Here is a 26,657-nt window from a genome sequence, read left to right on the forward strand (position 1 = left end):
AACTGCTATATATAATTTTAACACAATTAACATCAGCATACTATATCTAAGTAGTAAACAGAGTAGATGAAGTCAATATTACTGTAATACAGCAAATATCACTAATAAACAGTAAACAGAACTTGAAAACAGTTAATATTAACATACCATGGAGGATATATACACCTATCAAGGCAGAGTTTCTAAAGTCAGTACAACTGCAGCATGGAAAATATAAGCACTGAACAGTAAAACATATTGGGAAAAAAATTATCATCAAGTTCAGAGTCAAGATAAAACTTGCATTGTTAAAACAAAAACAATCAAGATCTATACAAACTGAGGTATTGTTAGAAATAGTGTTCTCTTCATCATGAATGGATCATGGAAATATGTGTTATATACTGTATAGCATGTCAGTATGGGACAAACAATGCTGGAGTGAGTGTAATGTGTTTGTGTTACTGTGTAATATCTAAATGTGATTATAAATATCAGTGTAATGTGTGGATTGTAAATATTGATGTAATGTGTGGATTGTAAATATTGATGTAATATGTGGATTGTAAATATTGATGTAATATGTGGATTGTAAATATCAGTGTAATGTGTGGATTGTAAATATCAGTGTAATGTGTGGATTGTAAATATCAGTGTAATGTGTGGATTTTAAATATCAGTGTAATGTGTGGATTGTAAATATCAGTGTAACGTGTGGATTGTAAATATCAGTGTAATATGTGGATTGTAAATATCAGTGTAACGTGTGGATTGTAAATATCAGTGTAATATGTGGATTGTAAATATTGATGTAATGTGTGGATTGTAAATATCAGTGTAATGTGTGGATTGTAAATATTGATGTAATATGTGGATTGTAAATATCAGTGTAACGTGTGGATTACGAATATCAGTATGATGTGTGGATTGTAAATATCAGTGTAATGTGTGGATTACGAATATCAGTGTAATGTGTGGATTGTAAATATCAGTGTAATGTGTGGATTACGAATATCAGTGTAATGTGTGGATTGTAAATATCAGTGTAATGTGTGGATTGTAAATATCAGTGTAATGTGTGGATTGTAAATATCAGTGTAATATGTGGATTGTAAATATCAGTGCAATGTGTGGATTGTAAATATCAGTGTAACATGTGGATTGTAAATATCAGTGTAATATGTGGATTGTAAATATCAGTGTAATATGTGGATTGTAAATATCAGTATGATGTGTGGATTGTAAATATCAGTGTAATGTGTGGATTACGAATATCAGTGTAATGTGTGGTTATGAATATCAATGTAATGTGTGGATTACGAATATCAATCATAAAATATCAATTCTGGAGATTAAACAATCATATAATAACTGTTGTTAATAATTTTCTGCACAAAATAATTTCAATCTATAAATACCTGGTACACATGACAGATTTCACTTCATCATACATGTATGAGAGATATTCAGCAGTATAACTAGTAGAATAATTATCTTGTGTTAGATGAAGGCTTCTTAAATTTAAACGATATAACATGATAGAAAAAAGCTAACATCATTAATAAATCAAGACTTAAAATAAAAATCACAACCGACCAAGTTTCTGGCTGAATTTTGATCCCAGAGTATAGGTGATGAGATGTAAAGTGTATCTGTTATGTAGATCAAACACATTCTATGACTAGCTATTGAGATTCCTACCTATACTATACATCTGATATGTATTCCCTGCAAGTGTATTTCAAACAAAAAATCTATTTCTGCATTGTCATCCTAGCATACTTCATTACTGATAGCATCCCATGAGGATTTCATTTCCCTATATTATAGTCATCATTCAAAAAAAAATTAAATAAATACCAAGTGAGAATCTTCCAGTAAATTAAATTTTTCCAAAAATGTCACAAAAAGACACAAATATGTAGATATACTCCCATGCTTCTTGCTAAATTTTGACTAGGTGGACTGTACAAAGTGTAATAACCATGAATTAGCTGCAGAACAAACCAGGACACCTGTATACCCATATAAAAATTAAACAACTATATGATGACAGAATTTGTTCCAAGAAAGAAGGTAGCCAAGGTTAAAATTTTAAGCAGGTCAGTACTTTATCATTAAAAACTCATAAGAAATATACCAAACAAGCACCTGCTCTATATATATTTAGTAACTGCTTATTGTGAATAAAACATATACCAGGTACAAGTGAATTTTATTACCATAAAATATAGCATGTTTACATCATTGCATCTCAAACCAAATGAACAAGAAAAAATACAACCTTAGACACTCATCTCTTTAGATAATATTTGGATATACTGAAAAGAGAAACAGTTTAAACATGTAAATTATGGAAAGTAATGCTGGTTGGACATTCAGAAATGCAGATTAAAATATTAATCTACTAGTATAAGATTATACAATGTTATAGATCCCACTACTTGTACCAGTATACAGTACTTTAAACATGTTAATATTTCATCGACTAGGTTAGTTTTATATCCTGCAGGTTTATATGTGATTAACTTCATTAAAAGTGGATGATATAAACAATTACACACACATTTTTAATAGTGCTACAAAGTATTCAAAACCCTTTGTGCTTCTATTCCTTTAATATTTCTTATGTAGATATTAATATGTAATTGTATCCCTTGATAAACAGTTTAGTATCAGAGATGGTATTATGTTACTATTATATTATCTCCCTTTGACAAGTGTTATTACCTCCCACCCAAAGCATACACTATCATAGATGCTGTATTAGTATGATCTTATCACCAAGTCAAGTAATGCCACTTTGTATGACTGGTGATTAAGTAAATAGAAATATGGGTACATGAATATTATATTGCAGAACAGTCACTTGTACTTGTTCTTTAATACAGTTATCACAACTTAATTCAACTAAAACTAATTACTCTCCTCAAGATTTTCATAACAGCCTCAACAGAAAAACAAACAAACAAAATCAGTTATTTTGAATATTTTGGCTTACTAGACTGACACTCTACTGAATGTAGTTAAAGAGAAATTCTCCTTTGTCTTGTCATTCAGAAATAGTGGGTATTTACCAGAGTCAGCTTTACACAGAAAGATTTCTTCAGATGTTCTTTAAATTTTGGTAAAACTGATGGAATCCTTCCTTGTGAGATGTGGCTGTCAACAGCAATCTCTACAATAACTAATGAAGACAATGCATGGACTATATAAAGAAGTTAGAGGCTGGGACTGATGTCTGCAATATTCCTTGAAATACTTGTTGAAGAAACAAGGTTTACAAGAATGAACAGGGTTGTCTCCCTTGTCACAGAAATTCTCAATATCCATTAACAACAAATAAACTGTTAAAGATTTATGCTATTGCTCTTTTGTTTTCAAAGTGAACAATATTAACATGTATTATGAGTTTTATGTGTTAAGTAAACATGAAGTTGAAATTATACATTCTTAAAATAGAGATTTTGTTAATGTATATCACATATTGCCTTTGAAATGGAATGCTTGGACATATACTTTTAGATACACAGATCTCTTTGTAAATATCACACAAATAAATTCTTTATCCTTGTAAATATAAAAGAATCTCTAGAAAAGTTGAAGGTCAACAAAAAGTGACCGTTACTTTTACCAGGTAAGTTTCTAGTTATGATATGACATCAACAAAAATTTGTGACAATATTTCAAAACTATAAATCCCAGCATGTTTTTTAATCAAATGAACACTAAGGCTCAATTTTTTTTCTAAATACAAACCAGAAATATTGCATCAGCCAGCAACCTCCTGATTTGTCAATGTAAAATTCAGATATGCAGGACAAGCCTACTACAAATATTTCAAATCTAACTTCACACAATGGCAAATGGACAATGGAAGATGATGGACAAATATAATATAGATCAATCATTCTGTAGTCTTCACCATTCCTTCCTTCACCATACGTCGAGCCAGGGCAACATTTTTGGCTGTCTGATATCCTAGAGCAACCTGCCTGTCCACGCTTTCCACCAGATCCTTAACCTTGATACCCATAAAAGAAAAACAGTTATTGACATCCTCTATACATTAACATTACATTACACACTCCAGCCTCCTTCTCCCTCCTACACACCTAACCCAATACTTCTGTAATGTTTATATCTAAAGATACAAAATAACATTATGAATGATTCACTGACAACGTACAATAAGAGGCCCACTAGTCCCGTCTGACTTCGATGTAAAGACACAAACGTAAAAGCAGTAGCAATAGTAGGAACAATTATGAAACCATGAAAACCATTCTGATCTGTAAGGACTGTACATTGAATTAATTCTTAATAGGTGTGCATTAAATTTTTTAACATATGCAGAATTTTATATCAAATTGTCCATGAAGGTAGACAAATATGATTTCAAAGTAGATGATTTCAGTAGAATTTTAAGGAAAACATCAAATTCCTGTCATTTGTTGAGTATTCTCAAATATTTTGCCCCTTTGGATAACCCTTCCCTGCCTCCCTGCAGGACTTGATCTTATTTCAAAATTTTGATCTGCCTTGCCTAAGGGATACTTGTTGTCAACCTAGTTTTTAAGGAGATGTCAATAATGTTAATATTAGTATTTTGTTGTGTATGTTGATGGAAATTAATCAGGGTTACACAGGTTGGAAGCCCCTTCTCAGGGTCTAGGGACAAACCCTTGGGACGTTGCTTGGGGGATGAATCTCCCTTAAAAGAAATTAGAAAGATGTGACAAATAACTTCTTCATATGAATTATGTATACCCAGCTACACATTTACATAAAGTCAGCTATGTGCATGTTGTAAAATGTGTATACCAATTCATTCATCAATATCAGTTGAACAGCTTATTGTTATCTGATTTCTCTGATAAAAGTTGACGTAAGATCATTACTTATATTTATTTATGACCTACAGAGTGCTTGTATATGACCTTTACCTTACACGAGTTGGTAATAACTGCCCCTTTCTCTTGTAGAGTTTTCCTCATGTTACTGATGTCATCAAGGTTGACCCCACGAGCAGCATCCTCTATAAGAATTGTTCTGTAGCCATGTTCAAGGGCATGTACTCCTGTAGAACCTGTAACACCATCGTATTAACAGCAATACATCTACTTACTGATAAAACTTCATAAGAGAACACCATCATATTAACAGCAATACATCTATCTGAGGTGGAAAAACTTTATAAGACAACACCATCATATTAACAGCAATACATCTATCTGAGGTGGAAAAACTTTATAAGACAACACCATCATATTAACAGCAATACATCTATCTGAGTTGGAAAAACTTTTTAAGACAACACCATCGTATTAACAGCAATACATCTATCTGAGTTGGAAAAACTTTATAAGACAACACCATCGTATTAACAGCAATACATCTATCTGAGTTGGAAAAACTTTATAAGACAACACCATTGTGTTAACAGCAATACATCTATCTGAGTTGGAAAAACTTTATAAGACAACACCATCATATTAACAGCAATACATCTATCTGAGTTGGAAAAACTTTTTCAGACAACACCATCGTATTAACAGCAATACATCTATCTGAGTTGGAAAAACTTTATAAGACAACACCATCGTATTAACAGCAATACATCTATCTGAGTTGGAAAAACTTTATAAGACAACACCATCGTATTAACAGCAATACATCTATCTGAGTTGGAAAAACTTTATAAGACAACACCATTGTGTTAACAGCAATACATCTATCTGAGTTGGAAAAACTTTATAAGACAACACCATTGTGTTAACAGCAATACATCTATCTGAGTTGGAAAAACTTTATAAGACAACACCATTGTGTTAACAGCAATACATCTATCTGAGTTGGAAAAACTTTATAAGACAACACCATCATATTAACAGCAATACATCTATCTGAGTTGGAAAAACTTTATAAGACAACACCATCATATTAACAGCAATACATCTATCTGAGGTGGAAAAACTTTAAGAGAACACCATTGTGTTAACAGCAATACACCCACCTGAGAGATTACCAATATTATTTCTATATTATACATTTCTCTTGTTACAGCTTGCCTAACTGAATTAATGCACTCAAAAAATGTCTAAAAGAGATGTAAAGTTGATAGATGTCAAAGGTTTACACTTACCTACACATACATCATATGCTACACCACACAAGTATACATCAGTGACTTTATGTTTGGACAGGATTCGGACTAGATCTGTTTCAGCAAGTTTGTTGTTGTCCCAGAATGCAGAGTAACTGTCCACATCTGGCCTCATTCCTTTGTCCACAATCACACCTCCTTCAACAAACTGTAAGGGAAATAACTTTATTTAGTTTCCAAACATGTTAGTAATACTTGGACTTCATGGAAAAATACAGAAGATTCAGTCTGCATACACATGGTCAATGAAAATTACTCAACATTGACAACAAAGTATTATCTCAACTTTTTGCTTTAAAAAACCAAAAGGATTTTGACCTTGTTCAAATATGAATTTAAACGGACATATTTTCTTATTCCTGACATCAGGACAGATTTTTCAGACATTTTGATTCCTGATGGAGGGTTGACTTTTCAGACCAAGTTAAATTCCTGACATCAAGGTGGATATTTCAGACCCCAATTCAGTTCCTGGTATCAGGGTGGGTTTTTCAGACCACAGTTAACTTAACATGGTAGGTAAAATTTATTTATGTCTCTGTGTTACCTCCCTTGATGAATGTACAGCAAATTTTAATAGTTTTAAGATGTCTTTTGTATTATTCTTTAAAACATTTCTCATATTTAACATTTAATTCAAGGTTTGTTGAGTTTAGTTTCGTGGGCATGACATTGTACAAAGTTGGTAAAAAATACAGGAACTGTGATTGGAACCACAATAAGGTTAGGCTAATGGCATGGATTCATGAATGCTATGCTTATGTACTTTTTAACAACAAAAATATATTAAGTCTAAGCTAAGATTGACTGGTGTATGTCTAAAGACAATCTCATTAAATCACTGTTTTCTCTAGACTGACATTGTTGGAGCAAGAGTTTGTAAACTGTCAGTTTATCATCATCAGTCACCAGTTTGTCTGACTCAATATAAGATTGATTTGTCTCTCATTTGTTATCTTTATTTAAGTCTAATTCATCGAAATCTTGGTAAAGTATCTTCTGTGATATTATACTAAGATATATGGGGACAGTACACTAATTCTAAGTAGTTTCAAAGGTGATAGTTATAAATTATCTTTTTGACTTTAGCTTTAATAAATATATTTTTTTACTTACAGGTTCATACATGAACAAAACAAAAAGCAATCTTGAATTGTGACCAATACAAGCAAGTGTAATTGGTCGGAGATGTAAACAACCTCAATGTCCTAAGAGGATCATTTGTGATGATTTCACCTCACAGGAAATTGTAGTATCCTTCACCTAAATAAGTTGACAAAGTGTTTTACATGAACCTAAGTAAACAAACAGCAACATTCGCCGACATAATAAGTAAGGCCTCCCCAAACGAATTCTTTTAAATTTATTTACACAAATTATTTATTCTTGCTTCAACTTTCCTCTGACTTTTTACTTTAATTACTAAACATGAACCATTTACTTTGAGATCCGAGTGGATTTCTGCACCCCATGACCCCTGAACACAATGGGACGGCCACAGCTTCTGCTCCGTAACAGGAGGTCCAGCAAACACCACAGTGTCCAGCACTTTGGGAGGCACCTGTGTTTTCTGTGGGAAAAAAGAGCACATTTTACATTTTACTTCAGTACAAACAGGACAGTGTCAAGCACTTTGGGAGGCACCTGTGTTTTCTGTGGGGAAAAAGAGCACATTTTACATTTTACTTCAGTACAAACAGGACAGTGAAAAAGCTCAGAATGTTGGAATTATTATAAAATAATTTAACAAGTATCCACAGTGATCTAGTGACCTTGCATGGATGTTTATTTGTGGGTTGTTATAAGTTTGTGTAAGAAGTTAGTTTAACATTTACATGTTTGCCATACTTACTTAGGGATACAAACATCCTGCAATAATAAAGTCGCTCTATGACAATAACCTTTTCAGTACCTGGTACTTATTATTCATTAAATTTTATGGGAAAGAAATGAAAACAAACTAACAAGCTGAAGCCCATCCAAAACTGACAAACACTGATACAGTAGCAATGGAATTACTATTTAGTCCTAAATCACTGCACATGCTATTTAGTTTGTCCATGAATGGAGTAAAAATCAATACAAGATATTCTCTTCTGGGCCTTGTTCAAGGAAATTATCAAAGCACATGGATGTTTATTTGTGGGTTGTTATAAGTTTGTGTAAGAAGTTAGTTTAACTCATTTGTCAACAGTTCCATAGAACTTAGATGAGGGTTTGTTTGTAGAGGTTGTTGGTCAAGATTTACATAGAACTTACATGAGGGTTTGTTTGTAGAGGTTGTTGGTCAAGATTTACATAGAACTTACATGAGGGTTTGTTTGTAGAGGTTGTTGGTCAACATTTCCATGGAACTTACATGAGGGTTTGTTTGTAGAGGTTGTTGGTCAAGATTTACATAGAACTTACATGAGGGTTTGTTTGTAGAGGTTGTTGGTCAACATTTCCATGGAACTTACATGAGAGTTTGTCTGTAGAGGTTGTTTGTCAACATTTACATAGAACTTACATGAGAGTTTGTCTGTAGAGGTTGTTGGTCAACATTTCCATGGAACTTACATGAGAGTTTGTCTGTAGAGGTTGTTTGCCAACATTTACATAGAACTTACATGAGAGTTTGCCTGTAGAGGTTGTTTGTCAACATTTACATGGAACTTACATGAGAGTTTGTTTGTAGAGGTTGTTGGTCAAGATTTACATGGAACTTACATGAGGGTTTGTTTGAAGAGGTTGTTTGTCAACATTTACATAGAACTTACATGAGGGTTTGTTTGTAGAGGTTGTTTGTCAACATTTACATAGAACTTACATGAGGGTTTGTTTGTAGAGGTTGTTTGTCAACATTTACATAGAACTTACATGAGGGTTTGTTTGTAGAGGTTGTTTGTCAACATTTACATAGAACTTACATGAGGGTTTGTTTGTAGAGGTTGTTTGTCAACATTTACATAGAACTTACATGAGGGTTTGTTTGTAGAGGTTGTTTGTCAACATTTACATAGAACTTACATGAGGGTTTGTTTGTAGAGGTTGTTTGTCAACATTTACATAGAACTTACATGAGGGTTTGTTTGTAGAGGTTGTTTGTCAACATTTACATGGAACTTACATGAGGGTTTGTTTGTAGAGGTTGTTTGTCAACATTTACATAGAACTTACATGAGGGTTTGTTTGTAGAGGTTGTTTGTCAACATTTACATAGAACTTACATGAGGGTTTGTTTGTAGAGGTTGTTTGTCAACATTTCCATGGAACTTACATGAGGGTTTGTTTGTAGAGGTTGTTTGTCAACATTTACATAGAACTTACATGAGGGTTTGTCTGTAGAGGTTGTTTGTCAACATTTCCACTAAACTTACATGAGGGTTTGTTTGTAGAGGTTGTTTGTCAACATTTCCATGGAACTTACATGAGGGTTTGTTTGTAGAGGTTGTTTGTCAACATTTCCATGGAACTTACATGGGAGTTTGTCTGTAGAGGTTGTTTGTCAACATTTCCACTAAACTTACACGAGGGTTTGTTTGTAGAGGTTGTTGGTCAACATTTACATAGAACTTACATGAGGGTTTGTTTGTAGAGGTTGTTTGTCAACATTTACATAGAACTTACATGAGGGTTTGTTTGTAGAGGTTGTTTGTCAACATTTACATAGAACTTACATGAGGGTTTGTTTGTAGAGGTTGTTTGTCAACATTTCCATGGAACTTACATGGGAGTTTGTTTGTAGATGTCTTTTGTCAACATTTCCATGGAACTTACATGGGAGTTTGTCTGTAGAGGTTGTTTGTCAACATTTCCACAGAATTTTTTTAGGGGTTTGTTTGTATAGGTTGTTTGTCAACATTTCCATGGAACTTACATGGGAGTTTGTTTGTAGAGGTCTTTTGTCAACATTTTCTATGAAGGATATGTGATCTGCAGGGTGCCAGTCCCGTGTGTAAACAACAAGGTCAAAGGTCACTGTGTCCAGTACAGAGTTGATTGCTGGAATCACACCATTCCCATCCTGTCCAGCAGGGCAGTTTCGTAGTGACAAACTTCCATCAAGGAAGTCATTTTGTACATCAACAATTACCAGGGCTGACACTGGCTGTAAGATCTGAAAATACCATATATTTAATGAAATCCTAAATCAGACTGATCTTAAACTGACAACAGAGTATAAAGTACAGTTTTAATAAAATTAACATTAGTACTGCAATTTATTGCAAGATCTAAAATTCCAGTTCCAAAATACTACAGACAAACCTGTTTATAAAGGTCACAAAATGGAGCAAACAGAGTGTTCACAGACGAGTGACCTTTACATAGAGGTTTAATTAATTACAATGATATTAAAACCCAGTGACCTTTATAGACGGGTGGTCTTTTTTTCGTAATTTACAAGTGGTCTTCAGGGAAGTTTTGACTGAAATAGAATGAGTATTACCAAAGTATTTGCATTATGTACAATATGCATTTCTGAAAACAATCTTTGTGTGCCGATTAAACTGATAATGTGTGCAGCCCTGATTTAACATATCTCGCCCCTATGACTATAACTATCCTGAGTAAGCTGTTAGTAGAAATATAAAAAATATAGTAAAAACACTAGACTGAATAATTCATTGACTAAATGACATCTTTACAGAAGGCTTTCCCCACACTTGGCTACACAACATTGAGGCTTGACACGAATAGCCACTGGTATAATACAGACATGCATTGTCAATGCTAGGTAGTAAAATACCAACATGTATTACTTATATCTATCTATAATATATCATACTTCTAGTTGTCACCATGCTAGCTTCATATTCAAATAAAGTCTTTGTTATCATTTTCTATTGTTAGCAACAGATACTGAGTAAAGAAAACCAAACAGAGAAGACATCTCACTACAGATTTATCATTATTCTGTGTATTCACAGTCAGAAATCATAATTTTGTACTGAAGAATTACAAAAACATACAAACTAGTTAGGTCTGATGCTCCAGTATTAATCTGACCGAATTTCTCCTTAGGTCATCAATACTAAGTGTATATATAAATAACATATTTAGACAACTGGTGATCAATAGTGCTGTTTGTATAGTCTGTGTACGGGAGGACATCTCTGACGTTATCCCAGACTGATGTTAAACAGGCTAGATACACTATGTTAATATCCCAGACTGATGTTAAACAGGCTAGATACACTATGTTAATATCCCTGACTGATGTTAAACAGGCTAGATACACTATGTTAATATCCCAGACTGATGTTAAACAGGCTAGATACACTATGTTAATATCCCTGACTGATGTTAAACAACAGGCTAGATACACTATGTTAATATCCCTGACTGATGTTAAACAGGCTAGATACACTATGTTAATATCCCTGACTGATGTTAAACAGGCTAGATACACTATGTTAATATCCCTGACTGATGTTAAACAGGCTAGATACACTATGTTAATATCCCTGACTGATGTTAAACAGGCTAGATACACTATGTTAATATCCCTGACTGATGTTAAACATAGACTTCATCAGTGGGTAAAGAAACACCCTGTTAATGTCCCTGACTGATGTTAAACATAGACTTCATCAGTGGGTGAAGAAACACTTTGTTAATGTCCCTGACTGATGTTAAACATAGACTTCATCAGTGGGTAAAGAAACACTCTGTTAATGTCCCTGACTGATGTTAAACATAGACTTCATCAGTGGGTGAAGAAACACTCTGTTAATGTCCCTGACTGATGTTAAACATAGACTTCATCAGTGGGTGAAGAAACACTTTGTTAATGTCCCTGACTGATGTTAAACATAGACTTCATCAGTGGGTGAAGAAACACTTTGTTAATGTCCCTGACTGATGTTAAACATAGACTTCATCAGTGGGTAAAGAAACACTCTGTTAATGTCCCTGACTGATGTTTAACATAGACTTCATCAGTGGGTGAAGAAACACTCTGTTAATGTCCCGGACTGATGTTTAACATAGACTTCATCAGTGGGTGAAGAAACACTCTGTTAATGTCCCGGACTGATGTTAAACATAGACTTCATCAGTGGGTGAAGAAACACTTTGTTAATGTCCCTGACTGATGTTAAACATAGACTTCATCAGTGGGTGAAGAAACACTTTGTTAATGTCCCTGACTGATGTTTAACATAGACTTCATCAGTGGGTGAAGAAACACTCTGTTAATGTCCCGGACTGATGTTAAACATAGACTTCATCAGTGGGTGAAGAAACACTTTGTTAATGTCCCTGACTGATGTTAAACATAGACTTCATCAGTGGGTGAAGAAACACTTTGTTAATGTCCCTGACTGATGTTTAACATAGACTTCATCAGTGGGTGAAGAAACACTCTGTTAATGTCCCTGACTGATGTTTAACATAGACTTCATCAGTGGGTGAAGAAACACTTTGTTAATGTCCCGGACTGATGTTTAACATAGACTTCATCAGTGGGTGAAGAAACACTCTGTTAATGTCCCTGACTGATGTTTAACATAGACTTCATCAGTGGGTGAAGAAACACTTTGTTAATGTCCCTGACTGATGTTTAACATAGACTTCATCAGTGGGTGAAGAAACACTCTGTTAATGTCCCTGACTGATGTTTAACATAGACTTCATCAGTGGGTGAAGAAACACTTTGTTAATGTCCCTGACTGATGTTTAACATAGACTTCATCAGTGGGTGAAGAAACACTCTGTTAATGTCCCTGACTGATGTTTAACATAGACTTCATCAGTGGGTGAAGAAACACTCTGTTAATGTCCCTGACTGATGTTTAACATAGACTTCATCAGTGGGTGAAGAAACACTCTGTTAATGTCCCGGACTGATGTTAAACATAGACTTCATCAGTGGGTAAAGAAACACTCTGTTAATGTCCCGGACTGATGTTAAACATAGACTTCATCAGTGGGTGAAGAAACACTTTGTTAATGTCCCTGACTGATGTTTAACATAGTCACCATCAGTGAGATCCCTGACTGTTGTTTAACATAGAAACCATCAGTGGGTAAAGATACACTCTGTTAATATCACTGACTTATGTTTAATATAGAAACCAAAAGTGGGTGAAGATACATTGAGTTAATATCACTGACTGATGTTTAACATTGACACCATCAGTGGGTGAAGACACACTATGTTAATATCATTGACTGATGTTTAACATTGACACCATCAGTGGGTGAAGACACACTATGTTAATATCATTGACTGATGTTTAACATTGACACCATCAGTGGGTGAAGATACACTATGTTAATACCCCTGACTGGTATTTAACATAGTCACCATCAGTGGGTGAAGATACATTGAGTTAATAACTCTGACCGTTGTTCAACAAGCACACTATTAGTATCATGAAAATCAACAGAAATCTTAATACAACAAAAAAGGGGAATTGAAGGACATTTCATACTCCTAATTCTGATATGGATTATAACCTGAGCATGAATTATTTGTTATGCAGGTTTTAGCAAATCTTTAATGATAACAAAGTTTCAGCCTGGAAAATGGCATTCATCAACTGTTTGCCTTTTTATTTCCAGATGTTGAGGTCATGGGAAGATGTACATAATTCTGTATATTGTTTAAAGATTACAGCCTGGAGCACATTACATTAGATCGAGATACATAGAAACATCACTCATTCCACACCAGTGGTTCATTGTAACTTTTATTGTTCCTTTTTTATCTTAGTAAATGTTGTTTATTTTGAGAACAATCATTGTTACATTACTATTTATAAATCAGCACAGAAAATTTGATGTGCATTAATTACCAACCTCTAACTTATATTCCATACTGAACCAATACATTCTTAGTCTGTAACATTGCCAGATAGTATTTTAATCTATATAATATGGGATGTAACAATGAGAAATTTGTATACATTTTCAGCTTGAATGAAAATGGTAGCATTAAAAGAAGTTCATCTATCTGTTTACTTCAAAGTCATCTGAAAACAAACAATTTTTCTCTTTTTAGAATTGTAAGAATTCAAATTTTTGATTTCACAACAGATTAGACAAAGGGAGAATTCAACAGGGTTATAGGTTTTGCTGTATCATGCTTGGACTCACTTATAATGGCTAAGTGACAAAAACCACAAAATCCCAAAGAAAAACATATGACTGAATGAGCCTAAAGATGTTTGACATTGGGCGTGAATCCAGAGGCCAACAGAAAAGTAACACCAAAGAATCACTTTCGTTCTGAGCCGAAGACAAGACAAAAGCAAAAAGTTTGGACAAAAATGTAAAAGAATTTGTGAAGTTCTATCAAGAAATAATTTCATCCTGAATACTTTAATCATATTAAGCTTTATCGACCAGACATACTTTACTTCTTCATACTTTCTACAAGTAGGTAGGTGTATACTCAATATAGGATATTTGCCCTCACACAAAACTCTAGAGAAATCAGCACTATTTCTACCAGACATCACAGGTGTTCACCTCAGACTGATTTTTATCATCTCTTTAATGCCAGCAGAGGTTTATAAAGCAATTTTTATGCTTAATAATACGAGCTGTTAAAATCATTAACATTACATGAAATCAATAAATTTTGTATGCCTGTGACGCACACGACATATCCATTATATATAAGTCACTCAACTGTCCCAACCTTAGATGGATATTTACCTGTTTCAGCCAATAATAACTGTTCTCCATAAATTCTTTCTTGCTAATTTTACCATCCTGTTGAGAAGAATACAAGCATGTATTATTGAACACATTGAAATGTTGATACAATGCGGGTCTTTATATAGACTTGAGCTGCGGTTCTAGACACAATACCTGTCTTTATAAGGGCAGACTTCAGGCTCTGTCATAATCATATTCTTGACTGTTAAGTACCATGGTATGAGTATGCCCAGCAGCCGTACCCTAGGTATAATAGCTTGGCAAGCTATAGGCCTGGACCATTAATAAGAGTAATGTGCTGCTGTAGCCATGGAAGTCTCTGATCTTCACGACATAGTCTACCTTTCTGTGGACCCAAGAGACACTGTTCATACCATTAACCCCATATAACACTAACAGTCTGTTATCAGTATATACAGAATCCTACATAAGTGTATACAAGAAATTCATGAAGTCTTCTCACTTTAACATTATCAATGCAGCAAAATGAATATTCCACTTCAAGCAATGGTGTCACAATAGTCATGGGTAGACTTTCCTGTAGTTAACAGGCTATAGCACCTGGAAACAGTGATATAAGTGATTTTTGATGATTTGTTAGTATGGTAACAGAAAAAGGCTAGAAAAATGTCTGTAGTATATAAATACCCACACTGCCAACACATTAGTTTCAGTGTTGAATCAGTTGATGATTTCCTATATATAGCAAGGTCACTTGATCTTGGGTCCATGATATACAACAATGTCCAAAGTATACTCATAACTGACCTTTGCATAAAGTTAGACCAAAATTTATGAAAGTTGCTAAGTATTTAAAGTGAATCAGTTGATGATTTTCTAAATAAAGTTAGAGTGACCTTGTCCATGACCTTGATGACCTGTAACATAATGATGTCCAAAGTATACCCATATTAAAACCTTATATATAAGGTATGACGTTTTACTAAAATCTGCCAAGAATTGCTAGGTGTGTACATTCAATCAGGAAAGGATGTGACAAGACGGGACGGGAGGGAATGGGATGAGAAGTGATGTGACAGGACAAGAAAGAACCAACATGGGCATTGCTATATGGGCCCCTCTCCCCATTTTATGACAGGGGATTATAAAAATTCAATTAATGCCTACACAGAATGTTTTTAAGTTATCGTGAACAAGTTTTAGATATGATCCAAAAACTTAATCTGGTGGAGATATGAAAAGTTCCCTATAATATATAAGCAAATTGCATATCTCCTTCCAGCTTTAAGGAATAAGGATAAACAAACACATCAGAATAGTTTAATATACCGGTAACCAGATCAGTGAAAACCCTGGTGAAGGACATCAACCATTTAAACTTCTTAAAGTCAACATTTATAACAATGACATCTAAGCATTTACTTCTTGTAAGTGCTCTAGAGCTACACTCTATGTCCAATCAACAGTATAATAATTATGATATTTACTGTAATAAACTTTAAAACTATTTTCTGACCCTAACATGTTACATTTATAGCCTTGACCTTTGACCTTACAGTTTCTTTAAGTGCCTCAGAGCTACATACCTTGTCTACATCAAGAAGTTCCATAAACTGAGACAGCACTTGAGAGCTGATTGGGTATGACTGTCCTCCATCACAAAACAAGTCTGAAAGGAGCCCCTCAAATTCCGTCTGGCTCAATGAACCATCCCTAAAACAAAAAAGTCAGCACAAGCTATTACTTCTACACAAATCTTCAACCAGTATCCTTCAAACAAATGTTACACAAGTATCCTTCCATACAAATATTACACCAGTATCCTTCCACACACATCTTACACCAGCATCCTTCCACACAAATCTTACATCAGTATCCTTCCACAAACATCTTACACCAGTACCCTTCCACAACAATCTTACACCAGTATCCCTCCACACAAATCTTACACAAGTATCCTTCCACACAAATCTTACACCAGTATACTTCCTAACAAATCTTACATCAGCATTCTTCCACACAAATCTTACATCAGTATCCTTCCACACAAATCTTACACCAGTATCCTTCCACACAAATCTTACACTAATATCCTTCCACACAAATCTTACACCAGTATTCTTCCACATAAATCTTACATCAGTATCCTTCCACACAAATCTTACACCAGTATCCTTCCACACAAATCTTACATCAGTATCCTTCCACACACATCTTACACCAGCATCCCTCCACACAAATCTTACATCAGTATCCTTCCACACAAATCTTACATCAGCATCCTTCCACACAAATCTTACATCAGTATCCTTCCACACAAATCTTACACCAGTACCCTTCCACAACAATCTTACACCAGTATCCTTCCACACAAATCTTACACCAGTATACTTCCACACAAATCTTGCATCAGCATTCTTCCACACAAATCTTACATCAGTATCCTTCCACACAAATCTTACACCAGTATCCTTCCACACAAATCTTACACTTGCATCCTTCCATTCACATTCTACACCAGTATACTTCCACACAAATCTTACACTTGCATCCTTCCATTCACAACTTACACCAGTACCCTTCCACACACATCTTACATCAGCATCCTTCCACACACATCTTACACCAGTATCCTTCCACACACATCTTACACCAGCATCCTTCCACACACATCTTATATCAGCATTCTTCCACACAAATCTTACATCAGTATCCTTCCACACAAATCTTACACTAATATCCTTCCACATAAATCTTACACCAGCATCCTTCCACACACATCTTATATATCAGCATTCTTCCACACAAATCTTACACCAGTATCCTTCCACACAAATCTTACATCAGCATTCTTCCACACACATCTTACACCAGTACCCTTCCACACACATCCTACATCAGCATCCTTCCACACACATCTTACACCAGCATCCTTCCACACACATCTTATATATCAGCATTCTTCCACACAAATCTTACACCAGTATCCTTCCACACAAATCTTACATCAGCATCCTTCCACACACATCTTACACCAGTACCCTTCCACACACATCCTACATCAGTATCCTTCCACACACATCTTACACCAGTATCCTTCCACACAAATCTTACACCAGTATCCTTCCACACAAATCTTACATCAGCATCCTTCCACACACATCTTACACCAGTACCCTTCCACACACATCCTACATCAGCATCCTTCTACACAAATCTTACAAAAGCATCCTTCCACACACATCTTACACCAGTACCCTTCCACACACATCCTACATCAGCATCCTTCTACACAAATCTTACAAAAGCATCCTTCCACACAAATCTTACATCAGCATCCTTCCACACAAATCTTACACCAGTACCCTTCCACACACATCCTACATCAGCATCCTTCCACACAAATCTTACACCAGCATCCTTCCACACAAATCTTACATCAGTATCCTTCCAAACAAATCTTACACTTGCATCCTTCCATTCACATTCTACACCAGTATACTTCCACACAAATCTTACACTTGCATCCTTCCATTCACAACTTACACCAGTACCCTTCCACACACATCTTACACCAGTATCCTTCCACACACATCTTACACCAGCATCCTTCAACACAAATCTTACATCAGCATCCTTCCACACACATCTTACACCAGTACCCTTCCACACACATCCTACATCAGCATCCTTCCACACAAATCTTACACAAATCTTACACTAGTATCCTTCCAAACAAATCTTACACTTGCATCCTTCCATTCACATTCTACACCAGTATACTTCCACACAAATCTTACACTTGCATCCTTCCATTCACAACTTACACCAGTACCCTTCCACACACATCTTACACCAGTATCCTTCCACACAAATCTTACACCAGCATCCTTCCACACAAATCTTACATCAGTATCCTTCCACACACATCTTACACCAGTATCCTTCCACACAAATCTTACACCCAGTATACTTACACACAGCACTAGCATCCTTCCACACAAATCTTACATCAGTATCCTTCCACACACATCTTACACCAGTATCCTTCCACACACATCTTACATCAGCATCCTTCCACACAAATCTTACACCAGCATCCTTCCACACACATCTTACACCAGCATCCTTCCACACAAATCTTACACCAGTATACTTCCACACAAATCTTACACCAGCATCCTTCCACACAAATCTTACACCAGTATACTTCCACACAAATCTTACATCAGCATCCTTCCACACAAATCTTACATCAGCATCCTTCCACACAAATCTTACACCAGTACCCTTCCACACACATCCTACATCAGCATCCTTCCACACAAATCTTACACCAGCATCCTTCCACACACATCTTACACCAGCATCCTTCCACACACATCTTCAGTCAGTATCCCTCCACACAAATCTTACATCAGCATCCTTCCACACAAATCTTACACCAGCATCCTTCCACACACATCTTACATCAGCATCCTTCCACACACATCTTACACCAGTATCCTTCCACACAAATCTTACACCAGTATACTTCCACACAAATCTTACATCAGTATCCTTCCAAACAAATCTTACACTTGCATCCTTCCATTCACATTCTACACCAGTATCCTTCCACACAAATCTTACACCAGTATACTTCCACACTAATCTTACATCAGTATCCTTCCACACACATCCTACATCAGTATCCTTCCACACACATCTTACACCAGTATCCTTCCACACACATCTTACACCAGCATCCTTCCACACACATTTTATATCAGTATCCTTCCACACACATCTAGTATCCTTCCACTCCAGTACATATTTACACATATCTTACACCAATACACAACTGTTTTCCTGAATGTTATAAAATGAGGAGAAAACTGATTTTTTGACTTCATATGCATGTCATCTTTTTGCACTGAAAGTAAGAAGTCCATCATAAGATGAGCTTTCTTTAACGAAAAATTTAGTCCAATTGATCGAGACTGATGAAATTTTTATATCATATTGCAAAAACGTTGTATTTGTTCATTTTTATCTTCCATTAACCTAATAAAACTATTGATTAACTATCAAGCTATCACAATCATGTGTTTAATATGTTTTAATCAAAAGTAATATTGAAATGAGTTTTAATGAATTTTGAATTATCACTTTCAAATGACATTTACAGAAGGCAGTGTACATGTATGGTAGTTATATAATACTGTAACCCGAAGGTCACTGTTGACACACAGGTAGATAGTTACAGATGATTACCTATAGAAACAGGTAGACACAATGTAGCATATAACCTGCTTCAGCTGCACTATGGTCCAAATACAACGAAAGCTATTATGTTAGCTGGGTCTGCTAAATTTAGACACACAATCAATACTACAAATTAAAGTAAGATCAATAGAGTACATGTTTTATCATTAATTATTATTCCATATATGTTTGGCAGCATGTGGAAGCCAATATTTCTGTAATCAAACAGTCTGATGCTTTCAACAAACATAGGGTAGAGAACAATGCAAACCCTGCAATATCAACATCAGCACCATGTGAAACATAACCACCATGTAAAAACCACCATAATGTACAAACCACCATCACATAAAAACCAACACAATGTAAAAATCTCCTTAATGTAAAAACCAACACAATGTAAAAATCTCCTTAATGTAAAAACCAGCATAATGTACAAACCACCACTACATAAAAACCAACACAATGTAAAAATCTCCTTAATGTAAAAACCACCATAATGTACAAACCACCATAATGTATAAACCACCACTACATAAAAACCAACGCAATGTAAAAACCACCACAATGTAAAATTCACCACAATGTAAAAATCCACCACAATGTAAAAATCACCACAATGTAAAAATCACCACAATGTAAAAATCACAATAATATAAAAATCACCACAATGTAAAATCCACCACAATGTAAAAATACTGACAATGTAAAAACCACCACAATGTAAAAATCTCGACAATGTAAAAATCACCATAATGCAAAAATCACAATAATGTAAAAATCTCGACAATGTAAAAATCACCATAATGTAAAAATCACCATAATGTAAAAATCACAATAATGTAAAAATCTCGACAATGTAAAAATCACCATAATGCAAAAATCACTATAATGTAAAAATCACAATAATGTAAAAATCTCGACAATGTAAAAATCACCATAATGCAAAAATCACAATCATGTAAAAATCTCGACAATGTAAAAATCACCATAATGTAAAAATCACCACCATGTAAAAATCACCATAATGTAAAAATCACCACCATGTAAAATCCACCACAATGTAAAAATCACCACCATGTAAAATCCACCACAATGTAAAAATCACCACAATGTAAAAATCACCACCATGTAAAAATCACAATAATGTAAAAATCACCACCATGTAAAAATCACAATAATGTAAAAATCACCACAATGTAAAATCCACCACAATGTAAAAATCACCACCATGTAAAATCCACCACAATGTAAAAATCACCACAAAGTAAAAATCACCATCATGTAAAAATCACAATAATGTAAAAATCACCACAATGTAAAATCCACCACAATGTAAAAATCACCACCATGTAAAATCCACCACAATGTAAAAATCACCACAATGTAAAAATCACAATGATGTAAACATCACCACCACATAAAAACCAATACAATGTGAAAATCACAATAATGCAAAAACCACCACAATGTAAATATCCCAACAATGTAAAAATCACCACAAAGTAAAAATAACAAAAATGGGGCAAAGCCACAATTTGCCGGGTTGCGGGATGAGTGCAATGTTATATGGTATTTATAAGACAGTTAAGGGTGTTTCATTTGTTGAGTATGTACAATATTTGTTTTAAGAGAGAAAGTTTGGCTGTATTTTATGAATTGGTGCAGAAGAATGGCATCTGAAGAAAGAAGTTGCAGCCATTTTTGATTCAGAGATGTTTAAAAAAAATAGACCATGGACATCTAGGGCCCCAAAGTGATTTAAATGAGAGGCAAAGGCTGCAATCTTGGATTTTTCAGGCCAGACTGTTGAAAATGACTAAGTTCCAAAGCCCCAAAAATCAAGAAAAAATGTCCGGAATGAATCCATAATAATAGGTGCACATCTTCAATATATATATAAACACCCTACAAAGTATCAAGGTCCTACGTCAAAAACTCTAGGAGTTGATTCTACAAAACTGGTACCCCTTTTCCTCACCTGCCCGTCCGCCCGACATTCACCATTATACCTGGATTTGCACTATGTGCAACCCGTCAAACAATGTTAAAATTACCACAATGTAAAAACCATCACAATGAAAAGTCACCATCAACACCATGTGAAAAATCACCAACATCAACACTATATTGAAATATCACTACCATCAGCACCATGTTAACATTGCTATTACATTAAATCAGAACCATCTCTTCATCACCATATCAACATGAACCATGTAAACAATTAATCCACGTAAACAACTATACGATGTTAACATCAGTATCATCATTACTTATCCATACTGAGAATGAAGACAGAGAAATTGTATCTAAGTCTATCAAATATCACTTTCCATTTACCAGGCATCATTCCTTCCAAATGATCATAGATGATTCTGTCTGGTTGTTACCTAGAAATCTTCAATCACTATCATAGATGATTCTGTCTGGTCGTTACCTAGAAATCTTCAGTCACTATCATAGATGATTCTGTCTGGTCGTTACCTAGAAATCTTCAATCACTATCATAGATGATTCTGTCTGGTTGTTACCTAGAAATCTTCAATCACTATCGTTACCTAGGAATCTTCAATCACTATCATAGACGATTCTGTCTGGTCGTTACCTAGAAATCTTCAGTCACTATCATAGACGATTCTGTCTGGTCGTTACCTAGAAATCTTCAGTCACTATCATAGATGATTCTGTCTGGTCGTTACCTAGAAATCTTCAGTCACTATCATAGATGATTCTGTCTGGTCGTTACCTAGAAATCTTCAGTCACTATCATAGATGATTCTGTCTGGTCGTTACCTAGATATCTTCAATCACTATCACAGATGATTCTGTCTGGTCGTTACCTAGAAATCTTCAATCACTATCAACAATTATACTGTAGAAGTGGTTACTTTAGCATGGTTCTAATTTTTTCAACCATGAAATATACTTCCAGTGAAAATTAAGTTCTTTGTTAATAACTTATTTATCTATATTTTTAGTCCTATCTATGTTTTGATTCTAGCAGCCATCAAAGTAAGGTAAGGACATTGAATTTTTTCAATTTAGTTAAAAACTGCAAATATAACATTAGAGACATGATTTTCATCAATATGTGAGGTAGGAATTTGCTAAACAATGTGGAAACATCTACAGAAAACCTTCAGTCTGTTCAAATAGGCAGGTAGTTTTAACACATGATTTCTTTTCAATGAAAATAATAATTTTCTGTCTAGTGATAGTTCAAACTGTCTCAAGTGTTGTTTCACTTACAATTTGTACTGTTCGAACACAATGTGTGATCACACATATAACTATTGATAAAGATATTGGCACTGCAATAATCACTCCATGCGGTCGCTATATACACATCAACGTTAAATGTTGCGGGTAGCAGGCTGGAAATGACCAAATTAGCAACTGATACCACCATATTATACACATAGATGTCACTTAATCAGCATTGATTCAGTGTGATTTCTTTCACATTTTGCCTTCAGCTTGCGCTCATGCCAGCTGACACAAATTGAGGCGCAAACTCTGCGTTACGGACCATGGGAAATCAGCATGTGTGTTGTCAAAGAGCAAGTGTTTCACTTCACATTTTACATTTTGATAAGATAATCAAGACAAACCCTTTTTGTCATGTCAAATAAATGATAAGTGTCAAAAACATTAATCCACAGTCATAAGTGTAAATCCACACTTTGCAGACTGATATGTCAACACTAACTTCTGCCAACAGACAAGAAGACAGTCTTTTTTTCATGGACTATATTTTACATGGTTTCTTCCTTGCAATATCTAACGTGATAAAGAACAAAATAAAACATGTGCCATTATCATATACAGTAAGGGTTTAAAAATAAAATCAGATTATAATCAACCTTTTCTTTTCCAGAAAATACCATGACTGATTACTAGTTTCCTGTCTTGCAGGAACACTTTACACGCTTTTAAACACTTTGTTATCATTTTGGGCAATGTCAACTCTAATTCATCTTCACATGTATGATTTGAACAGGTTCATTAAAAATTTATTTCATTTAGTTCAGATTGACTGAAGTTTTACCATACTTTGTTATGTAATACTTCATATTTCTACACATCAATTGCTAAAAAAATGATCCAGAGAAATTTTCAAATTTACTTAAAGAAAAAAGGCAACTTTTACAGAAGTACTTGGAATAAAAATCTATTTATCATAACATATAGTGGATGTCAGTGACTGTGGTATGGTGTTGATGATCTACAGAGATCATGTAGTGATTGGTGGTCAGGGATGTCAATGACAGAGGTACCGTATTGATGATCTACACAGGTCATCTTGTGATATTGACATGATCTGGAAACATTACATCGTGATAGAGGCAATTCAATTAACATCAGATCCTTTACTTCACTGTTTTTTTATTTACTTTGCTATATGAAGTCCTGTTGGAATCACCACTCTGATGACCTTTATAAATAAATGTCTAATACATCAATTATTGACTATCAAGATTGTCCTTTCTCTAAATATTTAGAGCATGAAAATAGTTCAAAATCATTGACAAATTGAAGCAAAGGTAAAAAGGTAAGCAGTTTCACAATATGCACATCAGATCTTCAACAGAGGTTTCATAGGCCAAAGCTCTAATTGACAACAAGTAGCAAGTTACTGCTGTATGATACTTTCAACTGCTTTTGCTTTTAATTAATGTGAAATGTATAGTTTCGCAAAATATTATGCCCCCAATGCCCTCCTCTTAACAGGGAGTGACGGCAAATATGAATCAAGAGTGACAGAGAAAAAAGTTATAATTAAAAACTGAAAAAAATATAGTCAATGTTCCTAAATAAACTTCATTGAATTCACATGTGCATGACTGTACAGGAAGTGACAAACGCCTTGCTGAATAACTCAGGTGTCTGAGAACTTCAAGTGTTTGATCACTTGATATATTATCATACCTTCTCTTTGGTTTAAACTTGTCAGGATGTTGAAATAATGCGTCCAATGTAGAACAGTTCCATGTTAATTATTTTTGGCTCAATGTCATGAATTGGCTAATGTTTAAATATTTTTTAACATACAGTCAATGTTCAAGTAAACATGTAAATTACATAGCAAACAATCTTACTAAATTGTATTTGATGAAAACAATGATAAATTTTTTTGATGATTTTTTTTTAAATTCCACAATTTTTTTTTAAATTCCACATTTTTTTTTGAATTAGCATATGGAACCCTTAACTCATTAAACTGGTTAAACTGACTGGTTTACAGGTTACAGCAGTTAATATCTTTGTGAATTATAGGTACTAATAATAATGGGGTGTTCTTTATATTAAGTTTGAACAGTGCAGGATTTCTTTTTCATCTAATCTTTTACGAAATTGATACTCTAATTGTTTACAAGGACCAGTCTATTTTGAAATGTAAAAAAAAAATAAAAAAAATAGTTGGAGTCCATGATGAAATATCAGTATTCCCCAGCTGATTCTGCTGTGACTATCAATTTTCACAACGTCTTTTATTTTAACACATACTAATCAAATGTCAAAAGAATTATTATCCCATTGTGTAAAACACCAAAATAAATCACCGTTAATATATACACCATCATTCAGCACTACAGAAAATGTAATATTAAATTGTCATAAGTGTATATAGAAGAAGAAGAAGAAGAAGAAGAAGAAGAAGAAGAAGAAGAAGAAGAAGAAGAAGAAGAAGAAGAAGAAGAAGAGCTGGAGCACCGGCAAATCCGATTATATAAGCAGATGTGCAGGTGTTACAGTAGGCTACCTGCCAGTAGGACATAAACCACACGAATACAAAATCAGTTAATTAGATTAAGGTCTCTATGATGGATTGCTTTCCATGATTTTCTAAAATTAGCCGTTCAATATCTCCTCAAACAAGTTGTGTTTACAGAAATTATTTACAGATTCAGGCATCTATGAAGAGCTGTCAGCCTGCATTTTCTATGAGAACATCGGAAACAAATTTCAGGTAAAAGAATACCAGATTAACCTCAGCTTTATCTTACCTGTCTAAATCGTAGTGATGAAAACATTCACTGCAACAGCGTTTATCGAAATCAATCTTTCTATCTACAAATTTTTCAAGGAAATTGTCCCGATCTGTCGACAACATTGTGCACGTCTGCCTTGGTTGTTTACATTCAGGTATTTCCTGTTTAATAAATAGTCGTGTGGCTACTTTCGGAGAGTTATAACCAAACTAACACACAAGCAAGAAGAGATCCGAATGACTCGACACATCTAAGCTAGAAACCAGACGTCGGATATTTTTTCCGTGTTCATCAAATTTTCATAATTATCCGACTGAAATAATAACGATGATAAAATAATAAACACAAATATTACATTACCAAATGCCTATCAAATTTACCAAATAAAGAATGTTATGCAGTCATACAAAAGATACATTTAAAATATGACGGTAATATAGAAAGTTATCATTAGCAAGCGGTAATTTTTACTAATTGTTATCAGAGACAAAAAAATGTTACATTGTCAAAAAAAAACTTTCTATTATTACTGGAGAATAATTTGTTTGATTTCTGTCTGTCCCTGTTGCCATGCACATTTTTGTAAGTACTTTGTCGATAATGAAAACTTGTTGATATTAAAACGACATAACTTCTATTATCGAATTTGTGTTTGTTTG

General features: G+C 34.4%; 1 protein-coding gene across 1 annotated transcript; it reads right to left on the reverse strand.

The window, feature by feature from the left end:
* Positions 1–3,886: 3,886 nt before the first annotated feature.
* On the reverse strand, positions 3,887–26,120 carry LOC132550224 (uncharacterized). The gene is made up of 8 exons (XM_060214263.1): positions 26,014–26,120; positions 16,342–16,468; positions 14,792–14,848; positions 10,005–10,244; positions 7,587–7,715; positions 6,125–6,293; positions 4,926–5,068; positions 3,887–4,003 (listed from the first exon to the last, which is right to left on the reverse strand). The coding sequence occupies exons 1-8, from the start codon at positions 26,118–26,120 to the stop codon at positions 3,887–3,889; spliced, it is 1,089 nt and encodes a 362-aa protein (XP_060070246.1).
* Positions 26,121–26,657: the final 537 nt, after the last annotated feature.

The sequence above is a fragment of the Ylistrum balloti genome, unplaced genomic scaffold, assembly GCF_031769215.1.
Source record: "Ylistrum balloti isolate Yb309-2 unplaced genomic scaffold, AGI_CSIRO_Ybal_v1 Utg370110, whole genome shotgun sequence".
Lineage (NCBI taxonomy): Eukaryota > Metazoa > Mollusca > Bivalvia > Pectinida > Pectinidae > Ylistrum > Ylistrum balloti.

Coding starts and splice junctions, on each gene's coding strand:
- LOC132550224 (XM_060214263.1), bottom strand. CDS start 26,120: ATGTTGTCGACAGATCGGGACAATTTCCTTGAAAAATTTGTAGATAGA. Junction 16,469..26,013: donor CATCACTACGATTTAGACAG/GTAAGATAAAGC, acceptor TTTTTGTTTTAG/GGATGGTTCATTGAGCCAGA. Junction 7,716..10,004: donor CTCTACAAACAAACTCCCAT/GTAAGTTCCATG, acceptor TTTTTCCCACAG/AAAACACAGGTGCCTCCCAA.